This window comes from Mya arenaria, chromosome 7, assembly GCF_026914265.1.
Source record: "Mya arenaria isolate MELC-2E11 chromosome 7, ASM2691426v1".
NCBI lineage: Eukaryota > Metazoa > Mollusca > Bivalvia > Myida > Myidae > Mya > Mya arenaria.
In genome coordinates this window covers 3,793,052-3,819,249 of record NC_069128.1, presented here as the reverse complement: position 1 = coordinate 3,819,249, position 26,198 = coordinate 3,793,052, and the positions used below count along the sequence as shown (strand labels likewise).

The window sequence follows — 26,198 nt, the reverse complement described above, 5'->3', positions numbered from 1 at the left end:
ATCGGTGTTCTAGCTGTAACATTGGCACATGCATTTGGTACAAATAGTGATGTGTCATGTGCAAGACCTATGCCTCTTCCTCAAAGTTCATGGTCACACTAGAAAGTTTTATCATTATGGAACGCTACATATATGTACACAGAGTATAGCTGGAGTGTCTGGGCTGTAACTTTGTCATTCTTGAAGAGATTTGTAAAATTACTTGGCACATGTGTTCGGTAAATAAAGATGCCATGTCACATGCGTCACCCACATCCTTATCTCATACTTAAAAACATGTACGTACTTGAGGTCAACACATCATTGGGTCTGGCACATCCTTACAATTTAGCCCTTCCTGAATGTAGGCATGTTAGTTATTGCATAAGCTGTTGAACTGGATGGCACTAAGTGGCATTTGTCTCTTACTATCACAGTTCTTGTTCTTCAAGCTTTCATCAAAAACGATAACACTGTCCGATATCTTGAGGAGAAAGTGCCATAAACCTCATGAAACTTGTGTGAAAAGTATGGCTTTTATATGAACAGCAAGGGTTTTCATAATACGCTACATTCAGGAAAAGCTGAACTATTCTGACTTAATATGGGGATGATTGTTATTGATCTGAAAAGACTAATTTTAGGTAATTTCTATAATTAAGGGGCAATAACTCTTGAACGATTCCAGAGATACAGCTGGTAATCAACCTTATCTGAGATTTGACCACTCATTCAGACCAAAATTGGTGTTGATTGGACGAAGGATTCTATAATAATTGATCAGACAAGACAGATTTAATTTCTGTAATTAAAGGGTGATAACTCTTGAGGGACTATCCATGAAGATTTAATGTCCATACATGTTCTGACCAAATTTGGTGATGATTGGATAAAGGCTACCAGGGCGATAACTGTCAACTGACTAGAGCGATATGACTGGTTATTCATCTTGTCTAAGATATGATGCCAACACACATTCTGACCAAATTCTGTCGATGGGAAAAATTAAGGGCTTTTCAAGTTATTAATCGTACAACATACTGGATGTCGTTCGTACCCAATACTAGTTCTATGAACAGGGGTATAAAAAGGCATATATTTAAAAGAAGGGTTTATAAGCCCTTATTCTTAAACTGCTACTTGGTTTTAAGTATTTAAACAAATTGAACGAGTAAGCTTTGAGCAAGCCCGTCAGATTTTTATATCAGTGTATGGCTGGCAATTTGTTTGACAGTTATTGAAATACACTCTAGCCTGCAAACTTGGTACTTTTCGGGCTTGTTTGAATTCTGGCGTATATACAGAAGGGTTTGTTGAAATTTCTTGATTCCATGCACTATAGTACAAGAATTCAGGCTTGTTCATTCAAGTCTTACCCTTCTCAAAAATGTGTGTTAAATGCACATTTAATCTGCATTAAACTCAGCGTTATTGGCACCCTATATTTAGCATATTTTTCTTAACTGAGTGAATTAAAAACTAGAAAAGGTGCACTTGTTGCATCCTCGGCACCCCAGCATATCATAACCTATATGATATCATATAGGTTATGATAAGCTGGGGTGCAGAGTATGACTTTTTCTGAATAATGCACTTAAGTACATTTTTTCTGCATATTAAATGCATGTTTTTTCTGCATTTTGAACACAGGCTGTTTTTTTTTTTTTTAGAAAGGGCATTTCAATGACTTGTATGTGCCAATTTGATTCCTGTATTGATTGTGTATTCTGGCAAGCAGGGAGCTACCTTAAGACAAACACATTCTGGTGAGACAGGGAGCTTCTTTAAGACAAACACATTCTGGCGAGGCAGGGAGCTTCCTTAAGACAAACACATTCTGGCGAGACAGGGAGCTTCTTTAAGACAAACACATTCTGGCGAGACAGGGAGCTTCTTCAAGACAAACACATTCTGGCGAGGCAGGGAGCTTCCTTAAGACAAACACATTCTGGCGAGACAGGGAGCTTCTTCAAGACAAACACATTCTGGCGAGGCAGGGAGCTTCTTTAAGACAAACACATTATCAGCATGATTATCATTTATTTTCATGTTAAAATCAGAGGAAATACAAAATACTTCATATTATTCCCTCAATATATGGGCTTAATATGTGATAAAATGTTACCATCTAGTATATTAGATACATTTATAAAAACACTATAGGTTATATACACAGTGATGATAATGATGATGGTGGTGGTGGTGATGATGGGGATGAAAATGGAAGTAAAGGTGACTTAATAATGATGATGACATATGATAAAGATGATTAAAGCAAGTACATGTCTAGTCTCCATTTCATAATAAAAATTCAATAAAATCATTCTTGCCAACTTCTTAAACATGACTGTATATAAATCATAAAAGATTGTCAAAATACATTTTCCTAAACTATCAAATGAGTTCTACACATCATATAAAATATATAAAAAGTATCATTCTTGTTGTTTAAAATTTTCAAAACATCCTTCTGTTCAGTTATCAGACTTTTCCTGAAGTAAACCCCCTTCTCAAAGGCTGGTCTTCAGATCAATTATTATTCCTTGATAAAACATTAAAGATTTAATCCATAACTCGATTCTATTTCCGGGAAACTTGCATGTAAAAAAGCTCAACCATAATGATTTCCGGGATGGGAAAATGCATGCCAGTATGTATATTTGAAATGAATTGAAATGAAGATCATATCGGATAATATCCACACTCAATAATTAATAATATTAATCACAAAGGAATCAATTTCTCAAAACTACTTAGTCACTTATAACAAAATTAAGCTAAGCTCACTATTTTCATTTTTCTAAATTTGTGTTATGTTTACTTAGTTAGACTTTAATTTGAAAACATTTTTATGATCACTATCAACCATTTTTTCGTTTACCAAAATCTAATTTCAGTATGTATTTTGGCTAATTGTAAAAAGCTACTTAAGCACGTAAACTTTGACAAATTGAGGGCAGGGCTTATCAGCTAATTATATTGTTTCTGATCCCCCCCCCCAAAAAAAAAAATTAGGTCAGTAGGTCGAGACATTCTCAATTTAGGTACGGCTGTGTCTGTGTATAATATTTTGAAACACTTTTAAAATCTCCATTTAAACTGGGTCAATTGTTAACTTGGAGTGCTCTATAAAAACAGTATGTTGACATGTCTTGCCTGTACAAATGAGAAATACCTAAAAAAATACCCATAAGGAGAAACAAATTATGGCCAGTAACAATTTGTCCTGTAGAAGTAATTAAATTTTGGATCAGTTAAAAGAAATTAAGTTGGCCGGGCAACCAGAAACAAACTTTTTTGTAATGCCGATATCATCCAGAAATACATTACTGTGCAAAACAAGAAAATGAAATCCAAAATGATTGATTGGTACCAATAACAAGTTTTATATGCTTAGAGATGCACGGATATTACAGCAGCAGGTTACTTTTGTTTGGTATATTTGCTGATTTTGTAAGGATTTTATGGCAAAGATTTAGATGAATTAATGATATTACATACTAAATACAGAAGTGATGATATATAACTGTGCTCATACATTTACACAAACACAAATCTTTCTTAACACCAGAAATGTTCAACACAAATGATGATGCATGATTAGGGTAAAAAAAATGTTTTTCATCTCAGCCAATAAATAAACAACACTTGCTAAGCAGTTTCTTGCACAAAACCTTTCAGAAATTCTCTCGAAGACTTCCAAGTTTTCCACATTTGCTTTTAAAATGTATTCAAATATTGTCATTTTATTAAGTACAATGTCAAAAAATACAAATAGATAGTCAATTCATAAATTCCAGTTTGCATTAATCCAATGTCTAATAATGTTACTGATCCAAATTTTAATAGAGTGACTAACATTATTTTTTATTATTCTCTGACATATTTTCGAATATTTTTAAAGCATCAAAACTCTTGTTTGAACTGCAAAGTAACTATTTACCATAGTTTAAAGCAGTATGTTTACATTACACATAAAAATATAATTGTTGATGTTCACCTTATATACTTGACAATCCCATTTAAAAAGTAATCCCAACATTCACGTGTTACACAGATAAAACCAAAGTACAAAGGGATAGTATTATGTAAACACAACCAAAACCATTTATGACTTAACACTGCTGGACAAAAATTCAACATGACAATTCATTGACAAAGCATCCATGAACTATATCAAATTGACATAATGGGCCGATTGCTTAGAAATTTGTTTAATTTAACAAAGTTGTTTAGGTTATCATTGTAAACTTTAAAGATTTTAGGAAAGAGTTTCAGCTGTACTTGTTTGAATAAATTATACCCATCAAAATATGTTTCACGTTCAAAATTTAAGTTAACAATTACGAAGTAAAAGTTTTGTCTTTCAATCAAACATGCTCTAATGGGTCACTATTTTTTCTCCCACCTTATTGAATATACAAAATGTCTCATTCAGGCCACAAATAATCAATTGTTTGTTTGACCTCACCCGACCATCTCACGCAAATACAAGCAACCCTAAAGACTTTAGTCTCTCTGGCGAACGTTTCTTCTTTTTGTACTAAATTGAGATGTTCGGCACATAACCTTAATATTAAAGAAGGAAGATATAGAAATATGTAATAGATGTAATATGAATGTTGTCGAAAATGACTATCACCTGGTCCAGCAACCCAAGTGTTTAAGGTTTTCTGGTGGACACATTCAATTTTGTTCAACATGGAAAAGGGTAAGGATGTAAAAAAACCTATCATCATACCAACTTCTAAAAAGGTGAGTCGGGTAAGACCAAATTAAGTATTGTTTTAATTGTGACCTCACAAGAGAAAGTTATGAAAAATTGACATGGATAAATGTGATCATGAGATAGTTCTATCATTTCATACGTAACAAAAATATGTTCTACTCCGATTATGTACTAGAAATATGATTTAACTATCTACAATTTCATAACAAACAATTATATACACTATAATACAGATTTTATAACAAATGCTTTTAAAATCAACAAAAGATCAAAAAGTGAATGCATCCTAAATGTTTGTGTTTAATACATGACATGTGAACCTTTTTGAAAGGCGTTTAATCATTTAATTTCAAAGAAAAAAAAATAATTATAGTAATTATTATGATTATTGTGAAATATTTATAAATCACATTTGGAAAAAAAAATGGTAAAAAAATAATTGTCAAAAGTTCATTTGTTGCCAAAACATTAATTCACAGCATTAAACACAACACCATCAGCAGCATTTGATAACAAAACATAAAAAATAACAGATATTATACAAGTAAACCCACTCATAGTATTGTTGTTTTAACCAAAATAATATATATTATTTTTCTACAAACAGATTACCATGATTTATAATGTACGCAAAATCAAAATTTCATTTCCATGATTTTTTTGGCAAATTATCATCAATTATTTGTTTGCATTGCAGGAATATTTAATTTAGATAAATATGTCAGTTACACTGGATTTTTCAAAGTCAATTTCATCAAAGTTAACCAAATAAATATTCATATAATTATAAGCATAAACGGTAATGTCACAACAATGTCTATCAATACCTTTATCCAAAAACTCAAACAAATTAAAGCAAATGCATGCTTTTTAAGTAAAAACTATAAAAGAAGAGTAAAAAAATGAACAAAATAAATTGTTTCAAAACTTAAACATGCGTGTATAAACACTCAATTCGACAAAATATGATATAGTTCTTTCACCAGAGTTTAACATGTACAAGTATATAATAATAGCTATATAGTTTATTCTATTTTCTTCATAACTACAGATGACATTTCAGAGACAATTTCACAAGTATTAAATTACAATTAAATCTTGATATTTTCACTGGGGGGGTCAAAGAGAGTTGACAACTGTTTTTCAGTTATTTTTTTTTCTCCATATTTCTGTTCAAGTCAGTTAAAAAATAGTATGAAATTGTAACTTAAAATACACATATGCAACACTTAATGAAGCTTAAAACATAGTTTGTCAACAAAAAGCACACACTTGCAGTTTCCCTCTATTAGCAGGCTTAACTTAAGCTTTCCCTCTGTGAGCAGGCTTAACCTAAGGTTTTTTTAAGAAGCTTAGCCTTTAGGTTCCCCCTCTATTAGCAGGCTTAACTTAAGCTTTCCCTCTGTAAGAAGACTTAACCTTAAGTTATTTTAAGAAGCTTAACTTTAAGGGACCTCCTCTATTAGCAGGCTTTACTTAAGCTTTCCCTCTATAAGCAGGCTTAACCTCAAGTTTTTTTTAAAAAAAGCTTGACCTCAAGGTCCCCCCTCTATAAGCAGGCATAACCTGAAGTTTCCCTCTATTTGAAGGCTTAACATTAATTTTTCCTCTATTAGAAGGCTTAACCTCAAGTTTTCCTTTCTTAGCAAGCTAAACCCTTAGTGTTCCTTTATTAACAGGCTTAACCCCAAGTTTCCCTCAAGAAGCACCCTTAACCTCAAGTTGCCTTATAGAATCAGGCTTTACCTCAAGATTCCATATATAGAAGCAGACTTAACGTCAAGATTTCCTCTGTAAGCAAGCTAAATAGGGCACTACATCACACATCATTTCAGGCAAAACTAAGATAAAAGCATTTTGGAAGCCACTGTGTTTTAAGTTAAGTACAATCCATATACCAGAGATCTTTTAATTCCGAAATCCCTTCTTTGAACTAGCTTGTAGCAGACACTGTTTGCGCTACTTATAAATCAAGGGTTTCTCATATTTTAATGGAAATTGTCTCATAATGTTACAGCTGTGAAACACAATTCATGTGTGAATAATAGTCTACTGTTTTAAGTAACTGCAAGTTAACTTTGCAATAATTATTACAATCCATAAACTGTGTTGAATGTCTAGTTCCACTGTACACATGTATAACATTAGTGCTTTGGAGCAAACACTCATCATTTTCTTGTTGTTGTATTTTAGTCGAAAAAGGGGCATAACTCTTAAATTTTCAAGAGTTAAGGCCCATGCTATACATGTGCCTATTATCTCTGGCAACATGTGAACCAAGTTAAATCTGAATACCATGAACGATTTTTGAGATGGCAAAACATAAAGTTTGCAATAGGATGCTGCAAGCGACAAAGGCTAAGCCGCTATGTCAACACTTTGATATTTTTTTCTTCCTAAGTGAATGATTTAATTTCAACGTGGTCAATAACAAGGCAGTACTTCCAATATATACATACATAGATAACACTCCAACCAAGCTAAGTCATATAGGAGGAGTTACATCTCCAGAATACTGTATAAATCAAAACCTGTGTGCAGTAAAGAATACAAACTGGTGTACCAAAAAGTGAGTAAAGAAAGCGAGCGTCAATTATATACTTTTTATACAATGTATATAGAGAAATATAGATTTAGTGGATTTCCTTTCTAATGAGCAACTGATTACTGTCATCTTATATTGTGTTGGTAGTGTCAGGCCTAGAGTAAAAAGTTACCTTAACAATTCAATAGAAAATTCCTCTTGTTTGTTTTTCTTTATAAAATGAGATCTTTTAATACATGTTTTAATGGAAACCACAACAAGTATTTGAAATGAATTAGTATGTCTTCAATTGAGACTTTTCAGATGTAAGTTTCTTTCAAAAGCCAGTTAATTTGTAGAGTTAATAACAGAAGGTATCAAATCTTTCTATATTTTAATGTCCATTGCTACTTTCTGCGATTAACCCCCGAAATTATGGCTGCAAAACTTTATCTGAATGTAAGTGCAGTACCATACAAAAACAATATTAAGGAACTTGGACATTATCTATGTGAATCCTGGCTTTTCCGTTGACCAATTATTCAATAATTAAGCTCAAGTATGCTAAAATTTATTTAAAAACATCTGTATTCATGTTCCATCCATACATGTGTGCAATTTTAGCGTTGTTGTCATTCCACCATATTCAAATAAATCTTATATATATACCTATTGTGAAACATATCTGTTAGAATTACCATAAACATATTTAAGTTATTCTGAATATTTTACAAGACTTAAGTTTTGAATCGCTCTAGGAAAACTTTGTTTCTTTTTCATATGTAACTAAGCTATTAGCTTAAGGGTTACAGAGCATAATATTGTGCAAGTTCATCTTTCATAATCATGATAAGCCAGTTCAGATGGACAGATAGTGTCCGAGGTCCTTTCCATTTTTTTGTATACTATTCCATGTATGAAACAGCAGCATTCGACTTAGGAAGTTGCGTTATAAAGCAACATAAAATACATTCGGTTATGTACATTCAATATAAAGTTCTGTCTTTGCTAGTAAAATATAAGCACTACATGTATTACTATGAACAATACACACATTATTAAAAGGATGAAACATATTAACAAAATGTATTTGGAACTGTTCCATCATTTAAAAATCTGAAAAAAGGGGAGATAAATACAGCGTATGCCATCTTCTCTAAATATGATGATTTCTAACATAACAGAGTAAATATTGAGCAGAAGAAGTTTGGTCACATGACCAAACAGTCACATGACAGTGTCACATGACATGACTGATGCTCTGATTTGCATATTATAATGCTGGATACATATTACATGGTTGTAGTGTTTCTGCATACCAACTAGGTCTTATCTGAAAGCAGGGGTGTATATATAGGACAATTTCACCCAACCCCAACAATTTAACCTTTATCTTTATCATTAGTCCCTTGACAACAATGCCCAGTAATACATACATTGTGCTATCTATTGATTAATTTTATTATATTTCACTTTTTACTTTATAAGAAAACGCTGGTATATTTAATAATCCTAGGCCATATTAAAAAGGATACTTGAAAAGCCTGACTCTAATTGAGCGGTTTCTTAAAGTTGAATGTTGATATCAATGATTAAGACACGTTTTATTTCTAAGGCCAAAAGACTCTTTTAAATAAGTTTCTGTATATGCGCAAAACAAATGATCGAAAACATTTGTGACAAATTTTTACATTTCTTCTATGAAAGAACTTCAATGATTGATAGTTTTATGTATGTCCTATATAACAGAGATGAACTCTTCCGATATCAAAAATACTGAATAATGTTGATATTTAGTTTTGGTGTACAGTGTGGTTAAAGCATGATGTTCCTTGTATGTTTATTCATATAAGTTCATGTTTATTCATTAATATATTTATTTCTTAAAAAAACATGATTTTCATAAGTTTCCCTACCAGTAGCGCTTTCCTTTGTAAATTCCAAATGACTGAAATTTATGATTACATTTCCAAAATTTAATAAAACTCAATTCCTGAGCAATACTTTGACCTACATAAATTACAAATTCCCACTTAAAGACAGACATTAAATAAACTTAAACTAACATACTAAATGCCAGCATATGTGAGCTTTCGATGTTTTCTGAATCAGCTTTACTCTCCCAAACTCATGATCCAGAGACCAGCATTCACAATTCCAAAATAGTTCTAAAAATCTGAAGACAGGTTTTTAGAATATCTATGCAGTTAAGTAACAACATTTCACCTGTACAATAACAAATTAATGCACTTTAAATTTCTTGTCTTTAGTGTCACTAAGATCACTGCGAGCAGGTTTTCCATCTAGGAACAGGCAGTTTCATTGCAGTCATATTTCCACGGGTTGTTGTGAAGGATTCCATTCTGAATCAGGCTTGAAAACTTCTGCATTGTCGATGAGAAGGAAACTTTCAATCACGTAGATGCCTCTCCAAAGACGATTAATACTTCAGGTTGAATTACAATTTTCTGTTTTTATCTTCTTGTTTTTTTTCCTTATGATTTAACTCTTTCAATAAAATTGAGCTAAATATACTTACATGTGCTTAAGGCTTATTTATAGGATACTAGGATAATTCACAAGCTTAAGCAGAACCATTTTTTTATGTTCTTTATCTTTAAAACCTTCAATAACTATTCCAGGCTTCTGTTTGGGAATTCATAGGGGCTGGTAAAAACATGCTTATCATTTACCAGTAAAAACTTCACACTGGTAAAAACCAGTCTCAATTACTGGTAAAACCAACACAAAACTGGTAAAAACCCAGTACACATACAAGACTGGTAAAAAACGGTAAACACACATTTTTTCATGCCCTAGACGGTCCAAGCCTAACACCATATACCCGTAGTACACCACATAGCCTCTACTAGGAAGAGTCAGTACTATTCGTGTTTCGTAACACGGAGTAAACGTCATCAACTTTTGCGAGTCCTTCAAAAAACGGTATCAAGTCCAGTAACTCCGTATCCTGCATGTCATCGAACCAGGACTGACACGGTACCTGAAAATCAATTGTAAATTATGAAGTCTGTACATACTACTTATGTTGATTTTCTGTTTAAAATCAGCAAGCAATGAGCTATTAAAGCTTTGAACCCGATTTTTTTAGTGTTTTAAGTTACTAGTAATTTTTATCAAGCAAACGAGAATTGTCCCATTCTGAATTAAATATGCTGTATTCGCGGTTGATATTAGGGAATATCGCAGTGATACATCTAAAACTGATGCCAAGTGTACACATTGTGTTCAAGGGCACATCACTTCACAACAAGAAGGCTATACTTCACTAAAAATACGGCAGGCACTACTTCCTTTAAAGGAGGTAATGTGTACCAAGTATTAGAGTTATACCTCTTCATCTGAAGGAGTACTTTGCTCCAGAAATTTTTTCAACAAAAGACCACCCGCGTTCAAACATATGGTGACTCCTCCAATATACAACAATCCAAACATTGTTTGTAACAATTTGCAAAGCGATGAACAAGTCAGACAAATTCAAAGCTTTGAGGGTTAATTTCCCAATGACAATGGATCATGATAGTATATACATAGGACTGATTACTAATTTGGACATTTACATAATAGTTATTTTGTATTTCCACTTTCTTTTCACCAAGTAAATTAAAGCTAATCCTCAGCATTTACTTATTAACATACCCAATGGCCTTTTATAGGAATTTGGAAACAAGTCTCTGCATCAACATTTGGAAAATCACTGAGTTAAAGGTGACTTGACAAAATTGGGAATTATGCATGATTTTAAAGAATCTCCCTTTGGGACAAGCACAGAATTTTGGGCACTAATGACTCTATATCTAGGAGGCGGGACTTACAGCATTATCTGTATCAAAGATATAGGAGACAGGAGACTTGTCAATTAGGATCACTAGATACAGCTTAATAAAGATATACAGCGTTTTCTGGATAAAGACGATATAGCAAGCGAGAGACTCACCTAAGATTAAAGACTAACAGTAGTATCTGGATAGAAGATAAAAGAGAACTTACAGCGTTAGCTTGATGGTAGATATATGAGCAGGTGTCACTTGATTACGCTAAGATAGAGACTCACACGGTTATCAAGATGAAAAATATAGGAGAAGGGCCAGTTGTCAATACTGATCACTTGATCCAGCTAAGATCAGGACTTTCATCCTTATCTAGATGGAAAATATCGGAGGAAGTGGGAGAGTTGTCAATGCAGATCACTTGATCCAGCTAAGATAAAGACTTACAGCATTATCTGGATGGAAGATATAGGAAGCGGGAGAGTTGTCAATAATGATCACTTGACTCAGCTCTCTTCCCAGACGACTCAAGTCCTGAAAACAAAAAAAACATTAATATTAGTCTCAGTATATTCTCTGAAAATTAATATTATTAGACACTCTTGAATTTGATTTCAATATAGTACATACTAAACAACAGGGGTCAACAATTTGCACTGTCTCATCAAACTGCATTCCGCTAAATCCTTGTGATGGCAAAATGCAGTTTCACTCTCAAGATATTTATAAAACATTTTTCTGCTGATGTTTTAGTAATAGCCAAGGGATCCATAAAAGGACATATTTGGAAGTATAGTGCTCCCTTAACTTCGGCTAAAAGTTGAGACCTTGGAAGTATAGGAACTTACATCATTTTTGTTTAGTACTAAAGACAAAATGGAGACAATTTTGTTCAGTAAGGACTGCAACTTCCATGTCTGAGTAGCAAACTTTCAAAGTTCTTGCAGTAAAGAAGTTCAAAATTTTCAAATTCTTATTGGAAGCGTTGATAGTTATTGTTGTTGCTTTTTCCTCTATTGAAGCATTAAGTTACATAAGCCAGACGAATAAATATAGCTACAACAATACCAGTCAGCATTGTTTCATGAGTTATTTCAAGAGAACAATTTTACCTATCAAGGGCTCAGCGACACAACTCTGTATATATATAATAGACTGAGTTACAACTGCTTAGTGAGGAGCCCTCTCTGTGGTTCTCCTCTTTGCCAAGGCCCCAGGATTATGCTCAATACTTTCATTTACGTATGCTTACTGTAATATTCACATTCTGAATGAAATTCGGGACTTTTAAAAGCAGGGTTGTCAATAAGTTTTTGTTGAACCGACTGAAACAGAAAAGTAGGCGGCCATCTAGGGGGATCCGTTGGATTGCCCCACCCCCCCACCCTCGCGGAAAATTTTGAAATTCAGCGCTTCATTTCCTGCATTCTGGGGCATTTTGGGAGTATATTAAGTAAACCCTTCACTTCATAGATACGCAATTTTACTTATCTATTCATAGCTTCATAGATACGGAGTCGGAGATACATGCTTTATCGATAGCTTCATAGATACGTGATTCTACGTACTCGTAATGTAGGGTCATTTATTTTCATATCTGTTGCTTGTTTGTTTGCTATAAATTCATTTCCATGAAGTATAAACATCGATAAATACAATGCACTAAAAAAGCAACAACACTAAGTTACTATTATTTTAAGATTTTTGGAAAATCGCGAAATAAGGTCATTGTTATCAAAGATGCGTAAAACGTTGACTGCACATGTTTGTAGGCATTCCTGTCTCGTGTTCCTCGTGGAAATTTACATAATGCTGCAAGTTATAATGAACTACCAATAATACAACTATATCTTATTGATCACGCGCCTGACGTCACAGGTCATGGTTCAGAATCGTGTCAAAATCTTGGCAATGTTGGATAAACAAAAAATCGTCTACTGTGTATACCCAATACTGTACGCCGAATCGTAAGATAATGATTCAGATTATCAGAAATTTTGAAACCAGTCAAGGCGATGCTCTTAACATTGAAAAGAGATGTTATAGGCGAAAAGGGCCGGTTTTAGCGGTAAGGAACATTTATTACCAAAAAAACTCGCGATCAATTTTTTTTCTTCCGAATTTGAACCGGCCCAAACTCAATTTGAACCGTCCATTTGGGCCAGCAGCCGGTTCTTATTGACAACCCTAAAAAGGACATTATTGCCATGATGATCACAATCAACTTAAAAAATATATTAAGTAAAATCAATATTAAGTTAAAATCAATTTAAAATTTGCTTAATAAAATAAGCTACGTAAGTTTGCTATTATGAAGAATTTTCAAGAAATAGGGGGCCTGAAGTACTTTATAAGAAGTTCGATCAAATTTCAGGCCTTTCTTTTCAGCTAAATACCCTTTTATCATCACAAAAAAAGAAGCTAACATCATTTTAATCTCAAAAAAATAATAATATTTTGTTGACCTTACAGTCTTATAACATCATGAGGAAGTAAGATTATTTTCCTTAAATCCTCTAAAATAGTTCTTATTAAGCACCTATCTTGCAGTACATATGTTAAGTATATCAAGTCACTATAATACTTCACTGCCATAAATGAAAAATTAATGGCAACAAAATAATGGCAATACAGGCAATTTAGTGGCCACCATTGGGAAAAGGTTAAGTTGGCTGCTTAAGACAGGTGGCCCTTTAAAGCAGGTTGGGAATTGCTGCCACTTAAACTTTGCTTAAACAAAGGTCTAATATAAATCTTTTAAATGGCTATCTTAACCATCACCCTACACCACCATCATTTTCATCATTACGCTTCATAGTTAAAAAGTTAGGTAAAGATAATGTCATTTCCCTTATAATATTCAGTATGATGTATAAACCTTCATGTACTGTGCATATATAACAAGTGGTGTTTACAGACAAGCCAACAGTTATAACACGTTCTATGTCTCCAGGCATAAATGTATTTGAAACTTCACCACTCATTTATATATTTCCGGTCTGTGATATTTGCTGGTACATCGTAAAAATCTACCTTAGTTTAATAGCCTGCGGTGCCCTTGTCTAATTCATTACAATCTGGTTTATGACCTATATTCATCATGTTAACAGAGCACAGCGTCGTTAAAATATATTTAGAATGGATGTATGCACAACTGTAACCTTTGTATACGAATATGTTTGTTGATATACATGTACAAGCATCCTGATATGGTTCGTCAAGTGTCCTTGTGTTTCAATAAGCGCAATAACACACTGCAGCTATAATATATGTAACCTTGTACGACATGCCAACAAAAACAGAATCGTAATAAGTGTTGTTGACCTATTCCCTAGCAATAGTGTCCTCAAATGTTAAAAAAAAACCTTCAATTCTACATAAACTTTAAAGATGCATTCTTACTCTCAAACAAGATGTACCAAAATTTAAACAATTGTCTGAAGTTACCGAAATGGATGAATAAATATTGAAGGAAACAATGGTTCTTATGAAGGAAACAATGTTAATTTTGAAAGAAAGGTGCAGAAAAGTGGGTATTTAAACCTTATAAGACAATAGTTTATCACTGTAAATCTTTTAGAACCCTGTAACAAATCATTTAAAGTGACACTCTTATCAAAAATCAATACATACACATGTATAACAAACAAAAAATTTGAGTGACAAATCTTGAACAACTTACTTAATAATGCATTTATGGAAAATATTAATTACTGATAAAAATATTGTAACAGTGTATTTACTAGCTGAAAACCAAAACATATTAAACGATTGGTGAATGCTAAAAGGTTTAAAGTGATCTACTATAGGGTCATAAGGTAGAAATACTGTGTTTTCTGCACAATCCATTTAAATTAAACTCGGAATCCTTTATAAGAACCATTGTTTTCGACATTTATTCAACCTTTCTGATATATTTAAACAATTGTATTAAATGTAGTAAATCTTATTTGGGAGTAATAGTGCATCTTTAATAATTGTGGAATTTCAGCTATTAAATCAAGGTAACAATCTTGTTATCAGTAATTAATATTTTCCATAAATGCATTATTTATTAACTATATGTTAAAAATTTATCAGTGGTCGAAGTCAACACAAGCCCACAATCCCTGCCCTGGTAAAACGTATTCCCGACTGCTCAAATTCTGAGTTTTATAAAGCAGGGCTTGTTTTGATGCCAAGTCGTATTATAACAATTTAGGCTTGTTCAAAAGTCTAATTACGATAACTGGTTTATCACTCAAAATTTATGCTTGTTATACATGTTTATGCATTGATTTTAAATACAAGTGTCACTTTAACCTAGACTATGCTATAAGTTAAGTTATTTCTTGACATTTCAACTTTATTTTCTGTGTCAATTTCACGTCTGTTCACTATGCTATCAATCTTATGTCACCGGAAGATTTTTTACACTTAACGCTTCCTGTCTAATGAAACTTTCAATTTGACCAGCATAAATGATTACAAGTAGTACTTCAACAACATAATTTAAATATCTAGTGTCAAAACTGTGTGCGCTAAACAAACTAAAATTTTAAATGTTAAATAACGTGTCTGACAACTGGTTGTTGTTTATACATGGAGAGTGATCTGCTTAGACATCTATATTGTGTCGGCAACATTGTCTAAAACGAATGCGTAAACAAGCCTTCTCATACACAGTGTAAATCCTTGCTATGATATCAACGTGTGTGTACAACAAATTTTGTATAATCAAGAATATTAATTGACTTCTTAGTATCACAAATTGAATATTAATCGATTAATTAGTTAGTATCACAAATTGAATCGCAAGTTTTAATTATAAAATCAAATAAACATTGCCTACACTGACCTATAAATTGAGTGACAATACATTCAGTTATAAGATAGTCTACGAGTATATATATTGTATTCATTGATTTGGGTTTAAAGTAGAGAGTAACAGAAGGATGCTGGACCCTGGCCTGCTTTGGTATCACCCTTCTGCACTCATGGAGACCAGCATAGGCACCCTTCTGCCCTCATAACATAAAATATTCAAGACTGTCAAAATCTTTTTTCAGGATTAATATGATTCTTAATACATGCAAACTAAACATATTTGGCAGTTAAAACTGCAGTGATTTTTATTTAAATTTTCAAAACCACCTGTGGCTTTACAATTGGGAAAATAAGCGCGTTAATTCCCAAAATTGGGAAAATACAATGAACATTAAAATGGACATTTAAAATAAACAGTAACAAAGACACCTATTAAAACTGTTTCAACTCTCTTTAATGACCGTTACTATCATCAAAACATGTAAAACATGATTTTTGTGCCAAATAATCCCTATCAATGTTGGGAATTTTTTCATAAATAATTACAAAGGATATAATTTATATAATACTATAGTGAATAGCATTGGTATTTTCATCATAATATGCACTGACTCTGTTAACACCTTACATTGTTTAATCCCTTGTTTTAACTCTTTGAAATAGTCAATTGATTGATTAACAAGTTCTTAAAAATTTCAGAGACAATTTAATGGGCTTATCTTCCTCTTAAATTGGATACAAAATCTGCTGTCTATTAAAAATTATGACTTCCACACTCATAGAGAGAATGGAATGAATATATCAATATATTTTATTTTTTTTCCAATTTCCAAATAGTCAGACTTGTTTGCAATTGATCATAAAACAAATGAATGAATTTTGTAGGATTTCATCAACATGTTTCCTTGGCATTCATCAAAAAGTAAATACACCATCATTATAATAAATAAATACAGTTGTCTACTTTCAGTTTCACTTCTCAGTTCTGTCATTTTCCGATATTGGCAATGAAGGTCAATGTCATGTATGTAAACATGTAGTTTAGGCATGACAAAGAACAGCATTGTCTATTAATTATTTTAATCCCCTCCTGCAACGAATAATTTACTGTTACTTTTAAATTAGTAATCCTTTTGTTGTTTTTAACACAATGATTTTAACTCTTAATTTGTTACATGCTCTCTGATTGGATGAAAAAATGGAGTTAAACCAATGAAAATCCACCTTTCACCATGATGCGGATATTACATCATTGTATGTTTCTGTGAATAGACGCTTGCATGTAGGGGAAATAACTGTTTTGTTTATATTTCATCGTCTTTTATTCTTATTTTCTTTTGAAGTTTTAGAACTCCAGATTGGAAATTTTTATTCAGAAATGGGTAAAAGGGTACTTTTTGCCATTGGGAACATGACCGAATACCGGCTATAAATATTGCCGCAAAAGACCCAGACAATTCATAATTGTATTTTTTATTCATTTATGAGGGAAATTGATTACCGATTTTTGGGAAAATATGACTATTTTTTGGGAAAATTGTACGATTTTCGGCGAGGGGAAACAGCCATTATTTGGCTGTAAATTTCACGAAAAAAAATCACTGTAAAACCATATATTAATTCAATCAAACATAATTCTGAACATTTTCTGTCATTTTTGTAATGTTCAGGTCCTTATAGCCTGATATAAAATGCCCTTTTCTCCCTTAGCATCCTGTTCCCCTTTTGCAGCACCCTGTCCCTTTAAAATCCTGGCTTAAAACCTAGTTTTAAAACCCAACAGTTCCCTTGCATTTAATAGAATCCAAAACAAAGACAAACACTGTTGCATAAAGGCTAGAAATGTCCGATCCTTGCGCTTACTTTAACGTAGTTTCCCCGATGAAAGACACAGGATTCCCTGAAGAGTCTGGCCCGAAATACCCCCCACTTGTCCAACAGATCGGCAACCGGATCTGCATACTGGAATACAGACAGATCATTGTATATTTATGGCAAATACCCCCCCACTTGTACATCAGATCAGCAACTGGATCTGCATACTGTACTGGAATATAGAAAGATCACTGTATAATTATGGCAAATACCCCAACTTGGTTTACAGATCAACAACTGGATCTACATACTGGAATACAGACAAATCATTATATATTTATGGCAAATACCCCCCCCCCCCCTCCAATTGTCCAGCAGATCAGCAACTGGATCTGCATACTGGATTACTAACAGATCATTGTATATTTATGGCAAATACCCCCCCACTTGTCCAACTGATTGGCAACTGGATCTGCATACTGGAATACAGACAGATCTTTTTATATTTATGGCAAATACCCCCACTTGTCCAGCAAATCAGCAACTGGATCTGCATACTGGAATACAGACAGATCATTGTATATAATATTTATGTCAATTCCCCCCCACTTGTCCAGCAGATCAGCAACTGGATCTGCATAATACCCCCCCCCCACTTGTCCAACAGATCAGCAACTAGATCTGCATACTGGAATACAGACGGTTCATTGTATAATTATGGCAAATACCCCCACATATCCAACAGATCGGCAACTGGATCTGCATACTGAAGTAGAAACAAATCATTGTATAATTATGGCAAATACCCCCCATTTGTTCAACAGATCAGCAACTGGATCTGCATACTGGAATACAGACAGATCATTGTATATTTGTGGCAAATACCCCCCTAATATACAACAGATCGGCAACTGGATCTGCATACTGTACTGGAATATAGAAAGATCACTGTATAATTATGGCAAATACCCCCACTTGGTTTACAGATCAACAACTGGATCTACATACTGGAATACAGACAAATCATTATATATTTATGGCAAATACCCCCCCCCCCCCCTCCAATTGTCCAGCAGATCAGCAACTGGATCTGCATACTGGATTACTAACAGATCATTGTATATTTATGGCAAATACCCCCCCACTTGTCCAACTGATCGGCAACTGGATCTGCATACTGGAATACAGACAGATCTTTTTATATTTATGGCAAATACCCCCACTTGTCCAGCAAATCAGCAACTGGATCTGCATACTGGAATACAGACAGATCATTGTATATAATATTTATGTCAATTCCCCCCCACTTGTCCAGCAGATCAGCAACTGGATCTGCATAATACCCCCCCCCCCCCACTTGTCCAACAGATCAGCAACTAGATCTGCATACTGGAATACAGACGGTTCATTGTATAATTATGGCAAATACCCCCACATATCCAACAGATCGGCAACTGGATCTGCATACTGAAATAGAAACAAATCATTTTTTAATTATGGCAAATACGCCCCCACTTGTCCGACAGATCAGCTGGTCTGTAATTTTAAATGAAGAAATAGTCATATAAAATCTCATTAAAATTTACTCCATTAAACATTATTATCTTCCTTTCAATATGAAGGCTAAAAGCAGAATTTTATGAGCCCCACACATTTATATATGAAGTAAAGCAGGCCTTATCAATTGAAGTAGACAGATTCTATAGAGTTATTAGACAAGGAAGCTTTAGATATTAATATAGGGAGCTGCTATGTTTAGTAAGGATTTATAAAGACACCATAATAATACTTTTAAGATATTTATGCATAAATTCCATTACTTCCACTTACCTTCGCAAGACTAGCTGTAAACAGTACACATTCAAACAGTTCACCCATTTTCTTTAAGAACTCATCCACAAACGGCCGCTTTAGAACATACACTTGGTGTACCGTACCATCTATCTCTACAGGTACTATGAAATCTGCATTGCTGATTGGCTGAAAGCAGAAATAATGAGTTTAAACTGATTGGCTCAATAAAATCCAGCTAGACTGTGATTGGCTGAATACACTTGGTGTGCCATACCATCTATCTCTACAGGAACAATGAAATCTGCATTGCTGATTGGCTGAAAGCAGAAGATAATGAGTTTAAATTGATTGGCCCAATGAGAACCAGCTATATTGTGATTGGCTGGCAGCAGAAAACAGTGAATTTCAATAAGCTCTATCTCTACATGTTCTACAGCATTTTTTCAAAATGATGGTAAATATAGAAGACCAAGTAAAAAATAAAAGCAAAATAATTCAATCACTTCCTGCAGGAGAAATAAATCTTTTTTAGCAATTTGAAACAGACTAAATATGCTTTAACAGACTTCACCATAGGAAATTACAGCAAAACATTCTTAAATAAACATCAAATAAAATGTTTACAAAACATCAGACATTGAGTGTCAAATAAGTGTAGTAATATATGGATTACTAGTGATAAATGCCCTAAAAGCTTCCTTCTTCTGTTCATCATGATCATGTATTATTGCTTTTAACTGCAAAATAAGATCATTTTTCAGGCCACTGAACAAAAAAAATATACCCTGAAGAGCCTAAATAAGTTTACATTAACACTTTGAAGTGTGATACAATATGTGTACACGCTTTTGCACCTAAAACTGTGTGCATGAATACTTAACCAAGATTCGTTGCTCGACATTTGAAAAACATCAATAGGTAAACGGCAAACAAGTTTTTCAAACACTGATAAGATCTTCAAGTTGAATGAGATATATTGAGTAATATCATTAGTGTACATTACCCAAATACAAGACCTTCAAGATGAATGAGATATATATACCAAGTTATATCATAAGTGTACATTCTTCATACAGCTTTGTATACAATTATTGTATCCACCTTTATACCCTGGGCCACTTTTCATTAAACATCTTAAGTCATTTATTAACTTAAATTCAAATTCCTTAAACATTTTATAGTCAAATTAAAATTTAAACAAGAAATGCCGCAATGCGACGAAACCAGGTTTTCAATAATTGACAGAAGAACTTCAGCCTCTAAAGTTATTCAGTTTCAACTGTTTTTCTATTTTTAGTAACAGTGACCTTGACCCTAGGGACCCCCAACACAATCCCATGAAAGGTATCCATAAAACTCTTCCTTTATACCAAGTTGGGTCAAGATATGTCAACCCTGACTAAGTTATTCAGTTTCAACCGTTTTTCTATTTTAAGTAACAGTGACCTTGACTCTAGGGACCTCAAATGCAATCCCATAAAAGGGATCCATAAACTCTTCCTATAGACCAAGTTTGGTTAAGATATGTCAACCCTTGCTGATATTATTCAGTTTCATAGGTGAGTTTAATGCTGCCCGGCTGCCTGCCCAAATAACATCATTCTAATAACCAGGTTTCACTATATGTGAAAACCTGTTTAAAAAATATGTTCACATCAGAGAAAGTTACAGTCCGGACGCAGCCACCTATATACTCTTAAGAAGTTCTAATATGCCAGACATCGCAAAAACTGTCGGTCTGACAGTCCTGACAGGTAAATTTTGACTCGGTCTGACTAAATTTGTGATGGTGTCGGTCCGTCCGACCGACAGTTTTCACGGCCAGATGTAAAAAACAATGAAGATTTAATCTTTATCAATTATCTAACATCGCTTAAAAGTAAGAATAATTTATTTTAAAAATCAGGTTTTTATCAATGATATTGTCAAATAACCTGTTTACGAATCCGATGTCGTTTTCCGGTAGTGTAGATGTCTTAATGCGTACCACACTAAGTCAAACACCATGCAGCATTTGCTTCCCCTTGCAATACATAACCAAATGATGTTTACTACTGTGAATAATACGCAATGTTTTGAAACGCTAAAATGATAAACTTTTGTCATGAACATTGGAATGTTTTAAAAGATAGTTCCAAATGTTCCTAACAAAAATCTTATCCATTAGAACATGTTGTTCGTTTACAAAACCGGTACCAGGACGATCCAAAAAATACAAATTGCAAACAAACCGATCAATCAGAATTTTCATTACGATTAAGTGTGAGTATAAAAAATGGCTAACTTATCTTTACACGAGAGTGAACTGTCTAGTTGATAGCAGAAGAAATTATGCTGAATTTATAATATTTTGCCAAATAAAGCTCTGTGAACTGTTATTTGTGGTCAAGCTTAACTGGTTAATATCTTAATACGTTTTTATTTCTTGTAAATGTAAAATTAGCAACAAAGGCTTTGATAAAGCAAGTTTTCAAACAAAAAATTGTCAGACCGGCAAATATTCTTTCGGACCAATAAAATATCAGAGGCTGTCGTTCCGAATGACCGAGACTTTTTTTAAACATTCGTGATGTCTGATATGGAGCATTCCATAGTAAACAAACTCTAAGTATAACCTTGACAGAGGCCGCGCAGGCAACAGGTTGTACACACAAAAGGTCTTGCAGCCGACACATCTTCTTGGTTTCATCAGTCAAACACATGTAGAAAGTTATTTCAAAATCGGTCCATACAAGTGACTGTTACAGGCCAGACACAACCACCAATTCTCTATGCCACATTCTTATATGCAGCATACCATAGAAAACTAACATTAATTTTGACCTTGACATTTGAGGTAGGGACACGTTTTGTGCACGCAACACGTTGTCTGGGTATGTCGAACACATGTCATTATGTGGCAAGGTATTTTAAAATCTGTCTATGCAAGAGAAAGTTACAATGCAAAAAATTGAGTCGGACAGACAAACAGAGGGACAGTATACAAATTAAATTTTCCCTCCTTGGGCATGAATATATATATATATATAAAGAAAAATATATTTCTGCCTGGCAAAGAGAATCAGACCTGCCTGCAAATTATTCTGCTTGCAAACAAAATCAGTTTTTCAAGAAAACTAAATAAAAACTCATCACCAGAATCTTACCTAAAAATGCCGCAGCTTCTAAACAATTGCGTCTACAAAAATCAGTAACATAAACAACACAAGTGCCAAGTCAAACAGTTAGTTTTTTTCTTTCTTGGGAAATATATTTTTACCCCAAAAGAATCTAAACTTGTGCATTTTTCATTGCCCAGGTAGGAGGTACCTGTAAATAATTTCTATTTATCAATAAAGACCATCACCATGTATTTCAGGGAAATTGGCACCTTTTTTTCAGATTAAGAAAAGGCGCTCTGCACTGAATTGATAATTACCTACTGTTTTTGTCCTTAGAAATTTCCAGGGAGATTTTTTGTGTGTGTCTGAGATTGAAACCTGAACAAATCATAGCCAAACTTTAAACATTAAAAGTGCATTTTACACCACTGTGTCGTGCACCAAAGCCCTTCTATATAACCCACAGCTCTACTCACTATAATACAGTAGGTTACACAGCACTAATTTTACTCAACAAATAATTGCTTCATAATTAGTGGACCGGAGGGTTTAATTTTTCCTAATACAAAAATGGTACATGGTAGAATAAGGATTATGATTAAATACAGTTTAAGAACCTAGATGAACCTAGTCGTTCTGATTCTTTCAGTAAACATAAGAACAATGACCGACCTTTCTACATATCTTTTAAACTAATCTTATAAATGTCAGTCACCTGTTACCATTGCCAATGTTTTCTTGGTACAAACCACCTACACAAAGAAACAACAAGTATTGTAGCAATTAACAGTCAGAGATGTGTTTATAAACAAGTTGCAAAATAACACTTCACATAACCATTATGCAACAGATGGTAGTTGCTTATGTGTATAGTTCTGCGGGTCTTTAGAACCGTGGGTAAATGCCAAAATCTACCAAAATCCTTCCATATTTTAATGTCTAGGTACTTCCTGGAATTAATAGTATTAATGCTATCAGTGTGTGTATACCACGTGATATATTACGTCATATATGCTATATCCGAAGGCAACATTTTGCTTAATTTGAAGACTTAAAACAAAGATAACTTTTCTTTTACTACACCATTTTCATTTAAAATGGTGAAAAAATAGTGAAGTTATCTTTGTTAAAGTCTTCATTCGAAGCAAAATCTTGCCCTCCTACGTAGCATTTATGACGCAATTTATCACATGGTATACACACTGGGTTAATACCATGATAATATTTAGGTAGTTTTGAATACTGGGTAGGCTATCCAACAATTTTGGTTACCTTTAAAAGTTAAAACAGGGGATTGTCTTCGATTTGAGCAAAGCAAGGGGCCAATGACCCATAAATTCTACATAAGGCAAAAAAAATTCATGATTTTTATTAGACTTTTGTAGAGACGTTATTGTCATCATCGGAGAAATCTTCTCTCAAGTTCTCTTTAAAGCTCTAAAGGTTTTAAACTATGAGTCTATGTATTTAAACACACAGAAAATACCTTTAAAAACAAAGCATTTTTTTTTATCAAAACAAAGCATTTGCAGACATGCTGTTTTTACAACCCTATCAAATATGTATTTTACAGAAAAAAATCTTAACACAATGCCCTATCTATTTCGGATCTTCTCTATTGGAAACTTCCGATAATATCATTATTCAATTGTTATTACAATTTGATAGGCCAATTCTATAAACAGCAGTAACAAGAGTCGACATTGTTGTATCCTATTACAGAAGTATTAAATAAAGCGTAAAAGCTTAAAAAGAGTATCAACAGATTTAACAACTCATATTGGTAATTTTACAAAACCGTGTTAAGATAAAGTGTGGGATTTATTTAATTATGACTTGCATTTTTTACAGTTTACAAAACAAGTATCTTGTAGTATTAATATACTAAAGTATTTTGTAGCGCATCCCCGGCACCCCAGCGTATCATACAACCTATATGATACCCTGGGCATATCAGCTCGTACTCATGAATAATTAATCAGGTGAAATCCAGCCGCTTGATTGGTGCAGTGCGGAAATGGCCGTGAAATTACAGATGCAATCTTGGTTCGAAATAATCCAATGAGATCACGGCTTACAAATCATTTTAGACAGGATATTGTTAAATATGCTGATAGCTCTTCACAAAGGAGATTCTTTCCTTTTTGTTATCGGCTATTTCATTGGTAAAATGCTTATGAATATTCAAGATTTACGAAGTTTCCCTAGCCATATTGCCGAGAGTATCATATAGGTTATGATACCCTGGGGTGCCAAGGATGTTTGTAGTGTTGCCTTGTTACAATCAAATGGTATTTCATAGCATCGCAAAAGTTGTCACTTAAATCGGTAAAGGCCCACATCTTTATTCTGGGATTGTCAACAAACCATATGCTTTCCGACAACTTAAAAATGCAAATCGAAAAATACTTCAATGTTTTTATTTACCTTTACGTAAATGGGGCCAGGCAATTAGAATTGTGAAAATAGTGACAAATCACATAATCTTGTGGATTAATGTAGTGCCTTGTTTGGGGGCACAGGGGGCAAAGCCAACTTTAAGGTCTGGGCTTTAAGCATTTTAAGATTACATTTAAACATATCTGTACAGCTGGATAGTTGCTGGATTAAAAAAAAATGATAATTATGAGGCAATTTTGTATAAATAAACATAAGTATACTTTTTGGAACTGTATATCAGACTGAAGTTTGGACCCATTTCCAGTCAAAAAAACTTTGTAACTTGAATGTCAAACACTTTTTAACCCCTTTTAAGCTTACCTTAAATGAGCTATGTACAAGGGTTTCATCTAAATCTATCACAACACATTTTTTGCTGGAATCCTGCGGTCGTATGGGTGGCAACAGGTATTTTTCATTTGGGTTCTGAAATATAAAAACACACATACAAAATGATGGCATCTGTACAGAAAACGATCACTTGTTGCGATCTGAAAACTGCAATGGAAATATCATCACGAGGCTCATGGTCAAAGATACATGTACATATGTGGTGATATGTTTGGCATTTGAATGTTTTCTCATGTCACCATTAATCATTCAAATGTAACTAGATAGTTTTAATATGTTGTCTTCATCTTTCCAAAGCCTTACGTTCAGTTCACTTACGTATGATATTTTATTACCGGTAATGAAAAATCTTTTCAATTCTATTTTTTTTTAAATAAAATTGTTGTGTTATTGCCAGAGGGTCATCATCACCATCATCACCATCATCATCATCATCATCATCTTCATCATCATCATCATCATCAGCATCATCAGCATCATCATCATCATCATCAGCATCATCATCATCAACATCATTATCAGCATCATCACATCACTATCATCCTCATCATCATTATCATCACCATCATCATCATCATCATCATAATCTTAAGAGATCGCCTCACTCAACTTAAGCATTCTCGCAAATGTGATAAAATACTTAGCACACGCAGCAGTCCGAAAAGCTTTTTACATTTAAAACATTCATTGTTTACACTTTCTTTAAAAGAACTGATTAAAAACAGACACAGAGAATTTTAGATGCCTCCCAGTCTCATAATTGTACCAAAACCTTCAATATTTTAATGTCACTTGGTAAAGTTCTTCTGGCATTAACACTACAAATTTTTTTTTAGAAGCGTGATGTCATGTCACAGTGTGTTCCCCAG

General features: G+C 33.5%; 1 protein-coding gene across 1 annotated transcript in view; it reads right to left on the bottom strand.

The window, feature by feature from the left end:
- Nucleotides 1-1,999: 1,999 nt before the first annotated feature.
- The window catches only part of LOC128240343 (CTD small phosphatase-like protein), a 38,925-nt gene continuing 14,726 nt past the window's right edge, over nucleotides 2,000-26,198 (bottom strand). The window contains exons 3-7 of the mRNA XM_052956954.1: nucleotides 25,300-25,404; nucleotides 19,475-19,624; nucleotides 17,693-17,791; nucleotides 11,471-11,557; nucleotides 2,000-10,236 (exon numbers count right to left, since the gene is read on the bottom strand). Coding sequence (XP_052812914.1) covers nucleotides 10,102-10,236; nucleotides 11,471-11,557; nucleotides 17,693-17,791; nucleotides 19,475-19,624; nucleotides 25,300-25,404 — 576 coding nt within the window. The 3' untranslated portion in view covers nucleotides 2,000-10,101. The remainder of the gene's footprint in view (nucleotides 10,237-11,470; nucleotides 11,558-17,692; nucleotides 17,792-19,474; nucleotides 19,625-25,299; nucleotides 25,405-26,198) is intronic.